General features: G+C 40.5%; 1 protein-coding gene across 3 annotated transcripts; it reads left to right on the top strand.

Annotated features, from left to right (window-relative positions):
* The first annotated feature begins 7578 nt into the window (after nucleotides 1–7578).
* On the top strand, nucleotides 7579–13690 carry LOC123995247 (GTPase IMAP family member 8-like). Of its 3 annotated transcripts, XR_006831797.1 has the most exons (4): nucleotides 7579–7699; nucleotides 11438–12044; nucleotides 12515–13526; nucleotides 13645–13690. XR_006831797.1 is itself a non-coding variant. In XM_046298721.1 (3 exons), exons 2-3 carry the CDS (start codon nucleotides 11468–11470, stop codon nucleotides 13363–13365), a joined length of 1428 nt encoding a protein of 475 aa, XP_046154677.1. In that variant the 5' UTR covers nucleotides 7579–7699; nucleotides 11438–11467; the 3' UTR covers nucleotides 13366–13608. The 3 variants fall into 3 exon arrangements, 2 of the variants coding, with proteins under 2 accessions (XP_046154677.1, XP_046154689.1); XM_046298721.1 differs by lacking the exon at nucleotides 13645–13690 and having other exon boundaries at nucleotides 12515–13608; XM_046298733.1 differs by lacking the exons at nucleotides 7579–7699; nucleotides 13645–13690 and adding an exon at nucleotides 10862–11169 and having other exon boundaries at nucleotides 11236–12044; nucleotides 12515–13608.
* Nucleotides 13691–14850: the final 1160 nt, after the last annotated feature.

Below are 14850 nucleotides of genomic sequence, written 5' to 3'. Positions count from 1 at the left end.
ATAAGATTTGTATCACAACTAAGTGTCCAAATAACTTCTTAAAACGAAGCACGTTAATCTGCTTTTCAACAGGTGTAAAGCCTAACTAACTCATGTAGCCTGACCCACAAAAAGGCCTGATTTGCAAAAAGGTGTAACTGATAAGATTTGACTAACTCACAAAAAGGTGTAACTAAAAAAGGTGTAACCTGACTAACTACAGACAAAAAGGTGTAACCTGACTAACTACAGACAAAAAGGTGTAACCTGACTAACTACAGACAAAAAGGTCCTGAAACTAGACAAAAAGGTGTAACCTGACTAACTACAGACAAAAAGGTGTAACCTGACTAACTACAGACAAAAAGGTGTAACCTGACTAACTACAGACAAAAAGGTGTAACCTGACTAACTACAGACAAAAAGGTGTAACCTGACTAACTACAGACAAAAAGGTGTAACCTGACTAACTAAGACAAAAAGGTGTAACCTGACTAACTACATACAAAAAGGTGTAACCTGACTAACTACAGACAAAAAGGTGTAACCTGACTAACTACAGACAAAAAGCCTGACTAACTTGTAACCTGACTAACTACAGACAAAAAGGTGTAACCTGACTAACTACAGACAAAAAGGTGTAACCTGACTAACTACAGACAAAAAGGTGTAACCTGACTAACTACAGACAAAAAGGTGTAACCTGACTAACTACAGACAAAAAGGTGTAACCTGACTAACTACAGACAAAAAGGTGTAACCTGACTAACTACAGACAAAAAGGTGTAACCTGACTAACTACAGACAAAAAGGTGTAACCTGACTAACTACAGACAAAAAGGTGTAACCTGACTAACTACAGACAAAAAGGTGTAACCTGACTAACTACAGACAAAAAGGTGTAACCTGACTAACTACAGACAAAAAGGTGTAACCTGACTAACTACAGACAAAAAGGTGTAACCTGACTAACTACAGACAAAAAGGTGTAAAAAAGGTGTAACCTGACTAACTACAGACAAAAAGGTGTAACCTGACTAACTACAGACAAAAAGGTGTAACCTGACTAACTACAGACAAAAAGGTGTAACCTGACTAACTACAGACAAAAAGGTGTAACCTGACTAACTACAGACAAAAAGGTGTAACCTGACTAACTACAGACAAAAAGGTGTAACCTGACTAACTACAGACAAAAAGGTGTAACCTGACTAACTACAGACAAAAAACCTGACTAACTACAGACAAAAAGGTGTAACCTGACTAACTACAGACAAAAAGGTGTAACCTGACTAACTACAGACAAAAAGGTGTAACCTGACTAACTACAGACAAAAAGGTGTAACCTGACTAACTACAGACAAAAAGGTGTAACCCTGACTAACTACAGACAAAAAGGTGTAACCTGACTAACTACAGACAAAAAGGTGTAACCTGACTAACTACAGACAAAAAGGTGTAACCTGACTAACTACAGACAAAAGGTGTAACCTGACTAACTACAGACAAAAAGGTGTAACCTGACTAACTACAGACAAAAAGGTGTAACCTGACTAACTACAGACAAAAAGGTGTAACCTGACTAACTACAGACAAAAAGGTGTAACCTGACTAACTACAGACAAAAAGGTGTAACCTGACTAACTACAGACAAAAAGGTGTAACCTGACTAACTACAGACAAAAAGGTGTAACCTGACTAACTACAGACAAAAAGGTGTAACCTGACTAACTACAGACAAAAAGGTGTAACCTGACTAACTACAGACAAAAAGGTGTAACCTGACTAACTACAGACAAAAAGGTAACCTGACTAACTACAGACAAAAAGGTGTAACCTGACTAACTACAGACAAAAAGGTGTAACCTGACTAACTACAGACAAAAAGGTGTAACCTGACTAACTACAGACAAAAAGGTGTAACCTGACTAACTACAGACAAAAAACCTGACTAACTACAGACAAAAAGGTGTAACCTGACTAACTACAGACAAAAAGGTGTAACCTGACTAACTACAGACAAAAAGGTGTAACCTGACTAACTACAGACAAAAAGGTGACTAACTACAGACAAAAAGGTGTAACCTGACTAACTACAGACAAAAAGGTGTAACCTGAAACCTGAACCTGAAACTACAGACAAAAAGGTGTAACCTGACTAACTACAGACAAAAAGGTGTAACCTGACTAACTACAGACAAAAAACCTGGTGTAACCTGACTAACTACAGACAAAAAGGTGTAACCTGACTAACTACAGACAAAAAGGTGTAACCTGACTAACTACAGACAAAAAGGTGTAACCTGACTAACTACAGACAAAAAGGTGTAACCTGACTAACTAACTACAGACAAAAAGGTGTAACCTGACTAACTACAGACAAAAAGGTGTAACCTGACAAAAAGGTAACTAACAGACAAAAAGGTGTAACCTGACTAACTACAGACAAAAAGGTGTAACCTGACTAACTACAGACAAAAAGGTGTAACCTGACTAACTACAGACAAAAAGGTGTAACCTGACTAACTACAGACAAAAAGGTGTAACCTGACTAACTACAGACAAAAAGGTGTAACCTGACTAACTACAGACAAAAAGGTGTAACCTGACTAACTACAGACAAAAAGGTGTAACCTGACTAACTACAGACAAAAAGGTGTAACCTGGTGTAACCTGACTAACTACAGACAAAAAGGTGTAACCTGACTAACTACAGACAAAAAGGTGTAACCTGACTAACTACAGACAAAAAGGTGTAACCTGACTAACTACAGACAAAAAGGTGTAACCTGACTAACTACAGACAAAAAGGTGTAACCTGACTAACTACAGACAAAAAGGTGTAACCTGACTAACTACAGACAAAAAGGTGTAACCTGACTAACTACAGACAAAAAGGTGTAACCTGACTAACTACAGACAAAAAGGTGTAACCTGACTAACTACAGACAAAAAGGTGTAACCTGACTAACTACAGACAAAAAGGTGTAACCTGACTAACTACAGACAAAAAGGTGTAACCTGACTAACTACAGACAAAAAACCTGACTAACTACAGACAAAAAGGTGTAACCTGACTAACTACAGACAAAAAGGTGTAACCTGACTAACTACAGACAAAAAGGTGTAACCTGACTAACTACAGACAAAAACCTGACTAACTACAGACAAAAAGGTGTAACCTGACTAACTACAGACAAAAAGGTGTAACCTGACTAACTACAGACAAAAAGGTGTAACCTGACTAACTACAGACAAAAAGGTGTAACCTGACTAACTACAGACAAAAAGGTGTAACCTGACTAACTACAGACAAAAAGGTGTAACCTGACTAACTACAGACAAAAAGGTGTAACCTGACTAACTACAGACAAAAAGGTGTAACCTGACTAACTACAGACAAAAGGTGTAACCTGACTAACTACAGACAAAAAGGTGTAACCTGACTAACTACAGACAAAAAGGTGTAACCTGACTAACTGTAACAGACAAAAAGGTGTAACCTGACTAACTACAGACAAAAAGGTGTAACCTGACTAACTACAGACAAAAAGGTGTAACCTGACTAACTACAGACAAAAAGGTGTAACCTGACTAACTACAGACAAAAAGGTGTAACCTGACTAACTACAGACAAAAAGGTGTAACCTGACTAACTACAGACAAAAAGGTGTAACCTGACTAACTACAGACTGTAACCTGACTAACTACAGACAAAAAGGTGTAACCTGACTAACTACAGACAAAAAGGTGTAACCTGACTAACTACAGACAAAAAGGTGTAACCTGACTAACTACAGACAAAAAGGTGTAACCTGACTAACTACAGACAAAAACAAAAAGGTGTAACCTGACTAACTACAGACAAAAAGGTGTAACCTGACTAACTACAGACAAAAAACCTGGTGTAACCTGACTAACTACAGACAAAAAGGTGTAACCTGACTAACTACAGACAAAAAGGTGTAACCTGACTAACTACAGACAAAAAGGTGTAACCTGACTAACTACAGACAAAAAGGTGTAACCTGACTAACTACAGACAAAAAGGTGTAACCTGACTAACTACAGACAAAAAGTAACCTGACTAACTACAGACAAAAAGGTGTAACCTGACTAACTACAGACAAAAACCTGACTAACTACAGACAAAAAGGTGTAACCTGACTAACTACAGACAAAAAGGTGTAACCTGACTAACTACAGACAAAAAGGTGTAACCTGACTAACTACAGACAAAAAGGTGTAACCTGACTAACTACAGACAAAAAGGTGTAACCTGACTAACTACAGACAAAAAGCAGCCTGAGTTTCAAGTTTGGGGAAGATAATTTTCACCATAAAATGATAAAAGCATTACCTGCATCATTATGTTTGTGGTCTGTTTTGATAATAGTGTTTACTGATAATGGAACATTCATGCTTACTGAGGTGTGCACATTGCTTCCCTTATAAATGTGAAGAAACAGCCTAATAGTTTATCACACTTTAAGCTAAACATTCTGATCTGTTGCAACATTGCGTAATTTTTTGTTGTTGTTGATGTAAGTGGTTGTATTAATTTGGGATCTCTCTCATTCCACAACTGTCCCAGACTATGTTTGCAATATGTCTTTCTCGCACAGAAAGACAAGTTGACCAATGGAATAGGTTGACTTTTGTACTATGGGGGATAGTAGATTGATATGGGCTAGTGCTGTTGCTGTTCGTTAGACCTACTCATCTTGTTGGCTGACGAAAAGTAAATGTGCACAGTTCTTTTAACATCTAATAAATGCTCCTCGGGAATTGGATAAGAAGGACGTGTGCAGTTGTGTCCCCGATGTGTCTGTCTTCACTTGTAGCTTACTTCTTAGGTGAGATGCCTGTGAGAAGGACACGATCGTGTGACAGGCATTGGCTAATAAAAATGTAAATTTTTATGAGAGCCATCTGAGAGAGCCATGTGAGTGAGAGGTGCTTTGGAGCACAGTGATTGGCAGCCGGAAGAAGGGGATTATAATATTCAGCCCAAGGGCGCAACGGCCACTGGCCACAAAAGACATGGATTTGTTTAGGGGGCGTTACGGCCACACGGGGGATTCTGCCAGGAATTTGTTTGCTCGTCAAATTGTGAATGAGAGACTGATGAAGTGTGTACAGCCTGTGCAAAAAACAATGAGGGTTTTTACTCATTACACACGTCAGATAAACAACTATTGTTCTCATATTCGACACTGCAAAACCTATTTTATGACCACATACACAATTTTTTGTCTTTGCAACATTGTTTTCCTAGACATGGATATTATATTATGATCACTACATCTGATGGATCTGAATAATCTTGACAGGAATGTGGTTCTGAATATAAACACCAACACCTCCACCATTGGCATTCCTGTCTTTTCTGTAGATGTTATGACCTGGTACCTGTTGTACCTGTTCACTGACTCTGAAGGAAAACAACTCAGCGGTCTATAGGAGCTTCCTACTAAAGCTGTGGCAGTCATGACATTTTGTCAGCCGGTTATGCAAAATGCCTCAGGCTGCACAGCTTATCCCTCATCAAGTGATCATATTTTCACCCATCAGACTATTCTCAATTAAATATTATCTTTACTAATATATTCAATTAGATTTGATTTAGTATGGCTCATGATCAAATGGGCAGGAACAGGGGCAGGGTAGAAAATACATGTCACAAATAGCGAATGGAGGCCACTGCCCATTTGATAATAATACTGTATCAAAGGAATTAGCTAAGTATGTTTCAGAGAATACAGAATGTTCAATATGGGAATGTTTGTATTGTAATAATCATTCATGCAAGTATGTGGTATGTATATATTGTTTTTAGGGTTTTTACTTTTTTCATATACTGTATTTTGTAAATATATGACTGTAATGAGGACCACATTGATTATAACGGTTTTATAATGTTTCAACACGAATGTCTTGTTGTTTTACATTGTCTCTTTATACCAAAATACAAATGAATAAAACAGACAATTTACTTGATTTTTATTATTAAAAAGTAAAGTCATTACTTTTCTATTTATCTTTGTCTTGTTCATTGTTCTCCGTAATTTCAATGTTTGTCTATGGCTGTTGTTTACGAAGCATGTGACAATTAAAATGTGATTTGATTTGAAGCCGTTCGCTTTTAACTCGGGGCTCAGATGATGCAGAATTATACTGGCCTATCGTTCATGATCAGATATTCATTTTCGTTAATAATGAACATTGATCCCCAGAGGCAAATCTGATCCTGTATCTATTCAGGCCTACTGTCAAACTGGCTAATGTCAGTTCACTAGCACGGGTGCCAGTCTGTTTCAACTGTCTTGCCAATTCCTTATGGAATTGCCATGTCATGTTTTCTACCAGCATGTTAAATGTGCAACCTGGAGGAAAAAAAATCCTACACCACCTTTACTCCACACACAGAGATGCATACAAAGCTCTCCCTCACCCTCCATTTGGTAGATCTGACCATAATTCTATCCTCCTGATTCCTGCTTACAAGCAAAAACTAAAGCAGGAAGTGCCAGTGACTCACTCAATAGGGAAGTGGTCAGATGATGCGGATGATAAACTACAGATGCTACGCTACAGGACTGTTTTGCAGCACAGACTGGAATATGTTCTGGGATTCATCCAATGGCATTGAGGAGTCCACCACCTCAGTCACTGGCTTCATCAATAATAGCATTGATGACGTCGTCGACGTCGTCGCTGCAGTGACCGTACGTACATATCCCAACCAGAAGCCATGGATTACAAGCAACATCCGCACTGAGCTAAAGGGTATAGCTGCCGCTTTCAAAGAGCAGGACTCTAACCCGGAAGCTTCTAAGAAATCCCGCTATGCCCTCAGACGAACCATCAACCAGGCAAAGCATCAATACAGGACTAAGATTGAATCCTACTACTGACGCTTGTCAGAGGTGGCAGGGCTTGAAAACTATTACAGACTACAAAGGGAAACCCTGCCGCACGCCTCCCAGTGATGCGAGCCTACCAGACAAGCTAAATGCCGTTTATGCTCCCTTCAAGGCTGAAGCATGCACAAGAGCACCAGCTGTTCTGGATGACTGTGTGATACAGCTCACGGTAGCCTATGTGAACAAAACTTTTAAACAGGTCAACATTCACAAAGCCGCTGGGCCAGACGGATTACCAGGACGTGTACTCAAAGCAGGGTTTCCGGGAGGATGCTGTTGATGTGAGCCATGGCCAGCTTTTCAAAGCACTTCATGGCTACCGACGTGAGTGGTATAGGGCGGTAATCATTTAGGCAGGTTAACTTCACTTCCTTGGGCACTATGGTGACGTGCTTAAAACATTTAGATATTACACACTCGGTCAGGGAGAGGTTGAAAATGTCAGTGAAGACACTTGACAGTTGGTCCGCGCATGCTTTGAACAGGACTATGTAGTGGGAGAGGTGTGGTTGGGATAGGGAGTTGAACAGGAGTAGTATTTAATTATGTATTTAGTTTCCTTAGGGAGACGAGATTATTGGGTAGGATTGAGACCTTCCCTGTCTCTGGTCCACACTCCAGTCCAGTTGGTGGCGGTAATGCACAGTTGGTTGCCAACCGCTATATAAAATTCACAGAAGAAGACAAAAGAAAAAGAAAGAGGAAGAGGAAGTCTCTTACGCAGTTGTTATATAACATTCACAACCGAAAGTAGTTATGTGGACGGAGTTTAACCGATAAATCAGACCTTATAGGTAAGTGTAAAGATTTTATTCAAAGCTAAATCATTAGCTGTTTCATAATCGCATGCTGTAAAATTTGAGAGCGAGTTTATCAAGTTGTGACTGTAGCACAGTTCACAATTTGTCTCATTGGGCATTCAATGTGGATCATATTTACATTGTAGTTCACTCGGAGACGTTAGTAAGCGCTCAAGGCTTTAGTGGGTACAATGGGTGGTGTTTGTCTCTTGGGGAAGTCAGAAAGGAAGAGAGAATTTAAAAAGACATTTGCAATTTGAAGCAAGTGGTAAATTGCTGAGGTTGTTGGGTTGCGCCTGAGGAAATAGCCTACAATTCTCTTTTACCTAACCTTCATGACCAAAGGTAAAGTTGGTTTTATATTCAGACATTGAACCGGCATTGAACCGGCATTGAACAGGCATTGAACAGGCATTGAACAGGCATTGAACAGGCATTGAACAGGCATTGAACAGGCATTGAACCGGCATTGAACAGGCATTGAACAGGCATTGAACAGGCATTGAACAGGCATTGTAGAAGAAAAAGATACACACACCTATTTAGGTGAGGTGCTGGCTAGCGGAGTAGAAAACTTGAAAATGAAGGAGAGCCGCACACTCTAGGAGCTCAGATGCAAAGATTTAATATCCAATGTTTCGACAGCCCAGCTGTCTTCATCAGGGTATAATCACAAACACTGCGGTATGACTCGTTTATGTAGTGTCAAAAGACACAGGTGTCTAATCATGGCCAAGAGTGGCCTACTCTTAGGCATTGAACAGGCATTTGCCAAAAGCCATTTGCAATTGTATAAATCAATAACTAATTCACCCTTTGTCACAAAACTTCAAACTAACTAACTATTTATTCAATCAATGTCTAGCATACTTGTACGACCTTTGTTTTGAGGAAAAAAATCCAGTTTTGATTTGATATAAATACATCATCTCAAATATTGCATTTAACGATGAAAAAGGTGAAAATATGCATTTATTTGTAATAACTTTAAAGAAAAAAGTGTATGTATTATGGTTCACTTTTAGTTTTTCCTTATCGACCACTGTGGAATGTCCTCTTGATCCATCCACCTGTCTTCTTTGTTAGTCAGGCCTGATCCCTTCGTTTTTTTCCTGTAACCTAATTTAATATGACTAAAGATGCAGTATTTTCTGCCAGGCCCCTTCTAATAGGGTATAACAGACTGGTTTTGAACATCTTGGCCATGTTCTGTTATAATCTCCACCCGGCACAGCCAGAAGAGGACTGGCCACCCCACATAGCCTGGTTCCTCTCTAGGTTTCTTCCTAGGTTTTGGCCTTTCTAGGGAGTTTTTCCTAGCCACCGTGCTTCTACACCTGCATTGCTTGCTGTTTGGGGTTTTAGGCTGTGCTTCTGTACAGCACTTTGAGATATCAGCTGATGTACGAAGGGCTATATAAATACATTTGATTTGATTTGATGACTGGTTAGAACTTTGACCACACGCCCCTCTAGACAGACGACATGCCCTCTAGGCAGACTACACGCCCTCTAGGCAGACGGCATGCCCTCTAGACACGCCCTCTAGGCAGACGACACGCCCTCTAGGCAGACGACACGCCCTCTAGGCAGACGACACGCCCTCTAGACAGACGACACGCCCTCTAGACAGACGACACTCCCTCTATCAAATCAAAACTGGATTTTTTTATTCAAAACAAAGGTTGTAAAAGTTCAAAGTTTATAGAATAAATATATATAATACATCATTTGGTGTTTCTGTGACAAACGGTGAATTAGTTATTGATATTTAAAATGTTTGGCGAATGTCTGGAAGTGTCAATATAGAACCAACATTACCGCGAACTACAGTGTTTAAAAAAGAAAATTAAGCAAAAATGTAATCTGTAGGCAATAACGTGCTTTTCTTTTTCAACATGAGACCTGCTTCATTCTGTTCTTGCAATTTGTGGTCTGACAATTCAGATTGTCATATGATCATTCATCCAAAAAAAGGTTTGGATTTAGTTAACTACTTTTCAAAGTAACTTTAGTTAAAGGGGCAATCAGTAGTTGCCACATCCATTTTTTAACGTTTATATTAATGATGTGTACCCATTGATTCTTGAAAAATACTGTATAACTTTATTAGCCTCGTGATCTTAGTTCAACTGTTGCACCCCATCAGAACCCCAAATATAAGTTGTTGTTTTTACTACAATGTCTGTAAACAAACTACATGTAAGAAACCCAATATAGCCTCAAAACAAGATTAAAACTGTAATTCTGATATGATGGTAAATCATTTCTTGTGAATTTGAGTGGTTACATTTCTGTGTGAATCCTGGGGAAATAAATTGGTCATTTTTCTCCCCATTTTTCATTGATATATCATTATGGATATTCTACTTTATTCTCTTCAGATAAACAAACAATATTTTTCACAGTTTGTTCAGCAAACCTCATCAATGACTCACCTCCTATAGTTATCCTCGGGACACCTCCACCTGCTGAAGGTGCTTTAACGCTTGTTGTTTCCTATAGTGATCCTCGGGACACCTCCACCTGCTGAAGGTGCTTTAACGCTTGTTGTTTCCTATAGTGATCCTCGGGACATCTCCACCTGCTGAAGGTGCTTTAACGCTTGTTGTTTCCTATAGTGATCCTCGGGACATCTCCACCTGCTGAAGGTGCTTTAACGCTTGTTGTTTCCTATAGTGATCCTCGGGACACCTCCACCTGCTGAAGGTGCTTTAACGCTTGTTGTTTCCTATAGTGATCCTCGGGACATCTCCACCTGCTGAAGGTGCTTTAACGCTTGTTGTTTCCTATAGTGATCCTCGGGACACCTCCACCTGCTGAAGGTGCTTTAACGCTTGTTGTTTCCTATAGTGATCCTCGGGACACCTCCACCTGCTGAAGGTGCTTTAACGCTTGTTGTTTCCTATAGTGATCCTCGGGACATCTCCACCTGCTGAAGGTGCTTTAACGCTTGTTGTTTCCTATAGTGATCCTCGGGACACCTCCACCTGCTGAAGGTGCTTTAACGCTTGTTGTTTCCTATAGTGATCCTCGGGACACCTCCACCTGCTGAAGGTGCTTTAACGCTTGTTGTTTCCTATAGTGATCCTCGGGACATCTCCACCTGCTGAAGGTGCTTTAACGCTTGTTGTTTCCTATAGTGATCCTCGTGGACACCTCCACCTGCTGAAGGTGCTTTAACGCTTGTTGTTTCCTATAGTGATCCTCGGGACACCTCCACCTGCTGAAGGTGCTTTAACGCTTGTTGTTTCCTATAGTGATCCTCGGGACACCTCCACCTGCTGAAGGTGCTTTAACGCTTGTTGTTTCCTATAGTGATCCTCGGGACACCTCCACCTGCTGAAGGTGCTTTAACGCTTGTTGTTTCCTATAGTGATCCTCGGGACACCTCCACCTGCTGAAGGTGCTTTAACGCTTGTTGTTTCCTATAGTGATCCTCGGGACACCTCCACCTGCTGAAGGTGCTTTAACGCTTGCTTTAACGTTGTTTCCTATAGTGATCCTCGGGACACCTCCACCTGCTGAAGGTGCTTTAACGCTTGTTGTTTCCTATAGTGATCCTCGGGACACCTCCACCTGCTGAAGGTGCTTTAACGCTTGTTGTTTCCTATAGTGATCCTCGGGACACCTCCACCTGCTGAAGGTGCTTTAACGCTTGTTGTTTCCTATAGTGATCCTCGGGACACCTCCACCTGCTGAAGGTGCTTTAACGCTTGTTGTTTCCTATAGTGATCCTCGGGACATCTTAAGACGAAAGTGATGGCTGAGTCAAGAATGACAGAGTCACCGCACCTTAGGATTGTCCTGTTAGGCAAGACCGGCGTTGGGAAGAGTGCATCAGGAAACAGCATCCTGGGAAGAAAAGCGTTTCTGTCCAAACGGAGTTTAGTCTCTGTGACAAAAGATTGTGCAGAAGACATGTGCGTAATTAATGGTCGTAATATCTCTGTGGTGGACACTGTGGGTATTTTCAGCACTAACAGCTCTGATGGACTGATTGAGGCAGAGTGCAAGCGGGCCATGGAATCTCCTGTCCCCTGTGTTTTCCTTGTGGTAATAAAAGTGGACAGGTTCACAAAGGAAGAGCAAGAAGCCGTGGAGAGAATTGAAGACATAGTTGGTAAAGAGGGAATGGAAAGAAGCTGTATCCTTTTGACACATGGTGACATGGCAGATGAGCTGACAGTGGATGAAATGATTCAAGAAGAAGGAGCTGAAGACTTCCGTGAAGCAGTGATGAAATTCCAGGGGAGGTGCTATCTGTTCGACAATAAGATTGAGAGTCGTGATCAGGTTGACAATCTTCTGACCAAACTAGAACCACTCCAAAAGACTGGTGAGTACTGTAACATGTTGTTCCTGTAGAAACTGTTGTTAAAGACAAGCGGGTTATAGTGTGTCTTCCATTTGAAAAGGACATCTGGGGATAATTAATATAAAAACATTATCAATTAATTAATATAATAACATTATCAATTAATTACTATAATAACATTATTACTTAATTAATATAATAGCATTATTAATTAATTAATATAATAACATTATTAATTAATTATTATAATAACATGATCAATTAATTAATATAATAACATTATTATTTAATTAATATAATAACATTATTAATTAATTCATATAATAACATTATTAATGAATTAATATAATAACATTATTACTTAATTAATATAATAGCATTATTAATTAATTAATATAATAACATTATTGAGACAATTGTCAGTGGTTCTATTAACTCAACTTTAAAAAAAGTGTTTTACAAATGTGCTTTTTCTTCATCTTCTTCATCAGCTTCCAACATGAATTCAGAAAACACCACGGAGAGCTCAGCTGAGAGAAGAATTGTGTTACTGGGCAGAAGTGGAGTTGGGAAGAGTGCATCAGGAAACACCATTTTGGGTCTGAGAGGATCAGAGCAGTTCAGGTCTGACTGTAGCTTTAACTCAGTAACAGAAAAAAGCCAGGCCAAATCAGCAGTAGTGGCAGGAAGGGAAGTCAAGGTGATAGACACACCTGGCCTCTCCAAGGGGAAACACACTCCTCAGCATGTGTTTAATGAGATGATGAAGAGTTGCCTGCTCGCTGAAGAGGGGCTGCATGCTTTTGTCTTAGTGATTGAACTGGGCAGGTTTGAAAAGACTGATGATGAGATAATTCACTTACTCAAAAAGGCATTTGGTAAGGAGGCCTTAAAATATGCAGTGGTTCTTTTCACACATGGTGATAGACTCAGCAGCCAAAACATTGAACAAAATATACAGGCAAACGAGGATCTTAAAAATCTTGTGGACATGTGTGGTGGCAGATACTGTATCTTCAACAACACATCCATGAACAACGAACGGCAGGTTAGGGAGTTGTTTACGAAGGTAGATGAGATGGTACAAGTCAATGGTGCTACAGCCTATGTTGGTGAGATTGTCGGCATAGCGCGCACTATCATGCGAGAACAAAGAGAGACCACTACAGATAACAGCGATAGGCTGAGTACTGCCTGGAGACGCTTTTGCGACTGGGTGGTCGCCATCTGGGTAGCAGTGCGTGAATCTTTTACACGTTTTTTGGAAAACACCATCATCTTTGTCAGAACATTTCCCCACAAACCTGCCCACAATTACAGCGATCTTTCACAAACGTGCTAATTCACAGGTCATTTTAATCATCTGGAAATATTTACAGACAGTTGAGGATACTTTTTAAAGGTTATTTTCGAGGTACCCATGTTGTGGTAGATACTTGTTAGTGGATAGAACAAAATACGGGGCGGCAGGGTAGCCTAGTGGTTAGAGTGTAGAGGCGGCAGGTAGCGTAGTGGTTAGAGTGTAGAGGCGGCAAGTAGCCTAGTGGTTAGAGCGTAGAGGCGGCAGGGTAGCCTAGTGGTTAGAGTGTAGAAAACACCATCATCTTTGTCAGAACGGCAGGGTAGCCTAGTGGTTAGAGTGTAGAGGTGGCAGGGTAGCCTAGTGGTTAGAGTGTAGAGGTGGCAGGGTAGCCTAGTGGTTAGAGTGTAGAGGTGGCAGGGTAGCCTAGTGGTTAGAGTGTAGAGGTGGCAGGGTAGCCTAGTGGTTAGAGTGTAGAGGTGGCAGGGTAGCCTAGTGGTTAGAGTGTAGAGGTGGCAGGGTAGCCTAGTGGTTAGAGCATTGGACTAGTAACCGCAAGGTTGCAAGTTCAAATCCCAGAGCTGACAAAGTATAAATCTGTCGTTCTGCCCCTGAACACTGTTCCTAGACCGTCATTGTAAATAAGAATTTGTTCTGACGTGCCTAGTTAAAGGTTAAAAAAATATATATGTAAGAATTACCAGGGCAGTTGTCATCAGAGATTGCAGGACTATCAGGGCAGGTGTAATCAAATCAAATCAAATGTATTTATATAGCCCTTCGTACATCAGCTGATATCTCAAAGTGCTGTACAGAAACCCAGCCTAAAACCCCAAACAGCAAACAATGCAGGTGTAAAAGCACAGTGGCTAGGAAAAACTCCCTAGAAAGGCCAAAACCTAGTAAGAAACCTAGAGAGGAACCAGGCTATGTGGGGTGGCCAGTCCTCTTCTGGCTGTGCCGGGTGGAGATTATAACAGAATGTGGCCAAGATGTTCAAATGTTCATAAATGACCAGCATGGTTGAATAATAGTAAGGCAGAACAGTTGAAACTGGAGCAGGAGGGATTAGATGGGGAGAAGGATGCGACTGAACAAACTATCACGTGTTCATGTGTAAGGATGAATGACATCACACATCCCTCAAATAATCTTTCTCATTTATTAACCGAGGGCCAAGGTGTTCCATCTCATTTATTAACAGAGGGCCAAGGTGTTCCATCTCATTTATTAACAGAGGGCCAAGGTGTTCCATCTCATTTATTAACAGAGGGCCAAGGTGTTCCATCTCATTTATTAACAGAGGGCCAAGGTGTTCCATCTCATTTATTAACCGAGGGCCAAGGTGTTCCATCTCATTTATTAACAGAGGGCCAAGGTGTTCCATCTCATTTATTAACCGAGGGCCAAGGTGTCCCATCTCATTTGTTAACAGAGTGCCAAGGTGTCCCATCTCATTTGTTAACAGAGTGCCAAGGTGTCCCATCTCATTTGTTAACAGAGTGCCAAGGTGTCCCATCTCATTTG

The sequence above is a fragment of the Oncorhynchus gorbuscha genome, linkage group LG02 (genome assembly GCF_021184085.1).
Source record: "Oncorhynchus gorbuscha isolate QuinsamMale2020 ecotype Even-year linkage group LG02, OgorEven_v1.0, whole genome shotgun sequence".
Classification (NCBI taxonomy): domain Eukaryota; kingdom Metazoa; phylum Chordata; class Actinopteri; order Salmoniformes; family Salmonidae; genus Oncorhynchus; species Oncorhynchus gorbuscha.
Note: the sequence above shows the minus strand (reverse complement) of the source record. Positions and strands in the feature narration are given on the sequence as shown.

What these genes read in the sequence shown, in the direction of transcription:
- LOC123995247 (XM_046298721.1), top strand. Translation starts at nt 11,468, where the DNA reads ATGGCTGAGTCAAGAATGACAGAGTCACCGCACCTTAGGATTGTCCTG. An exon ending in AGAACCACTCCAAAAGACTG is followed by an intron (nt 12,045 to 12,514) that starts GTGAGTACTGTA and finishes CTTCTTCATCAG; the next exon opens with CTTCCAACATGAATTCAGAA.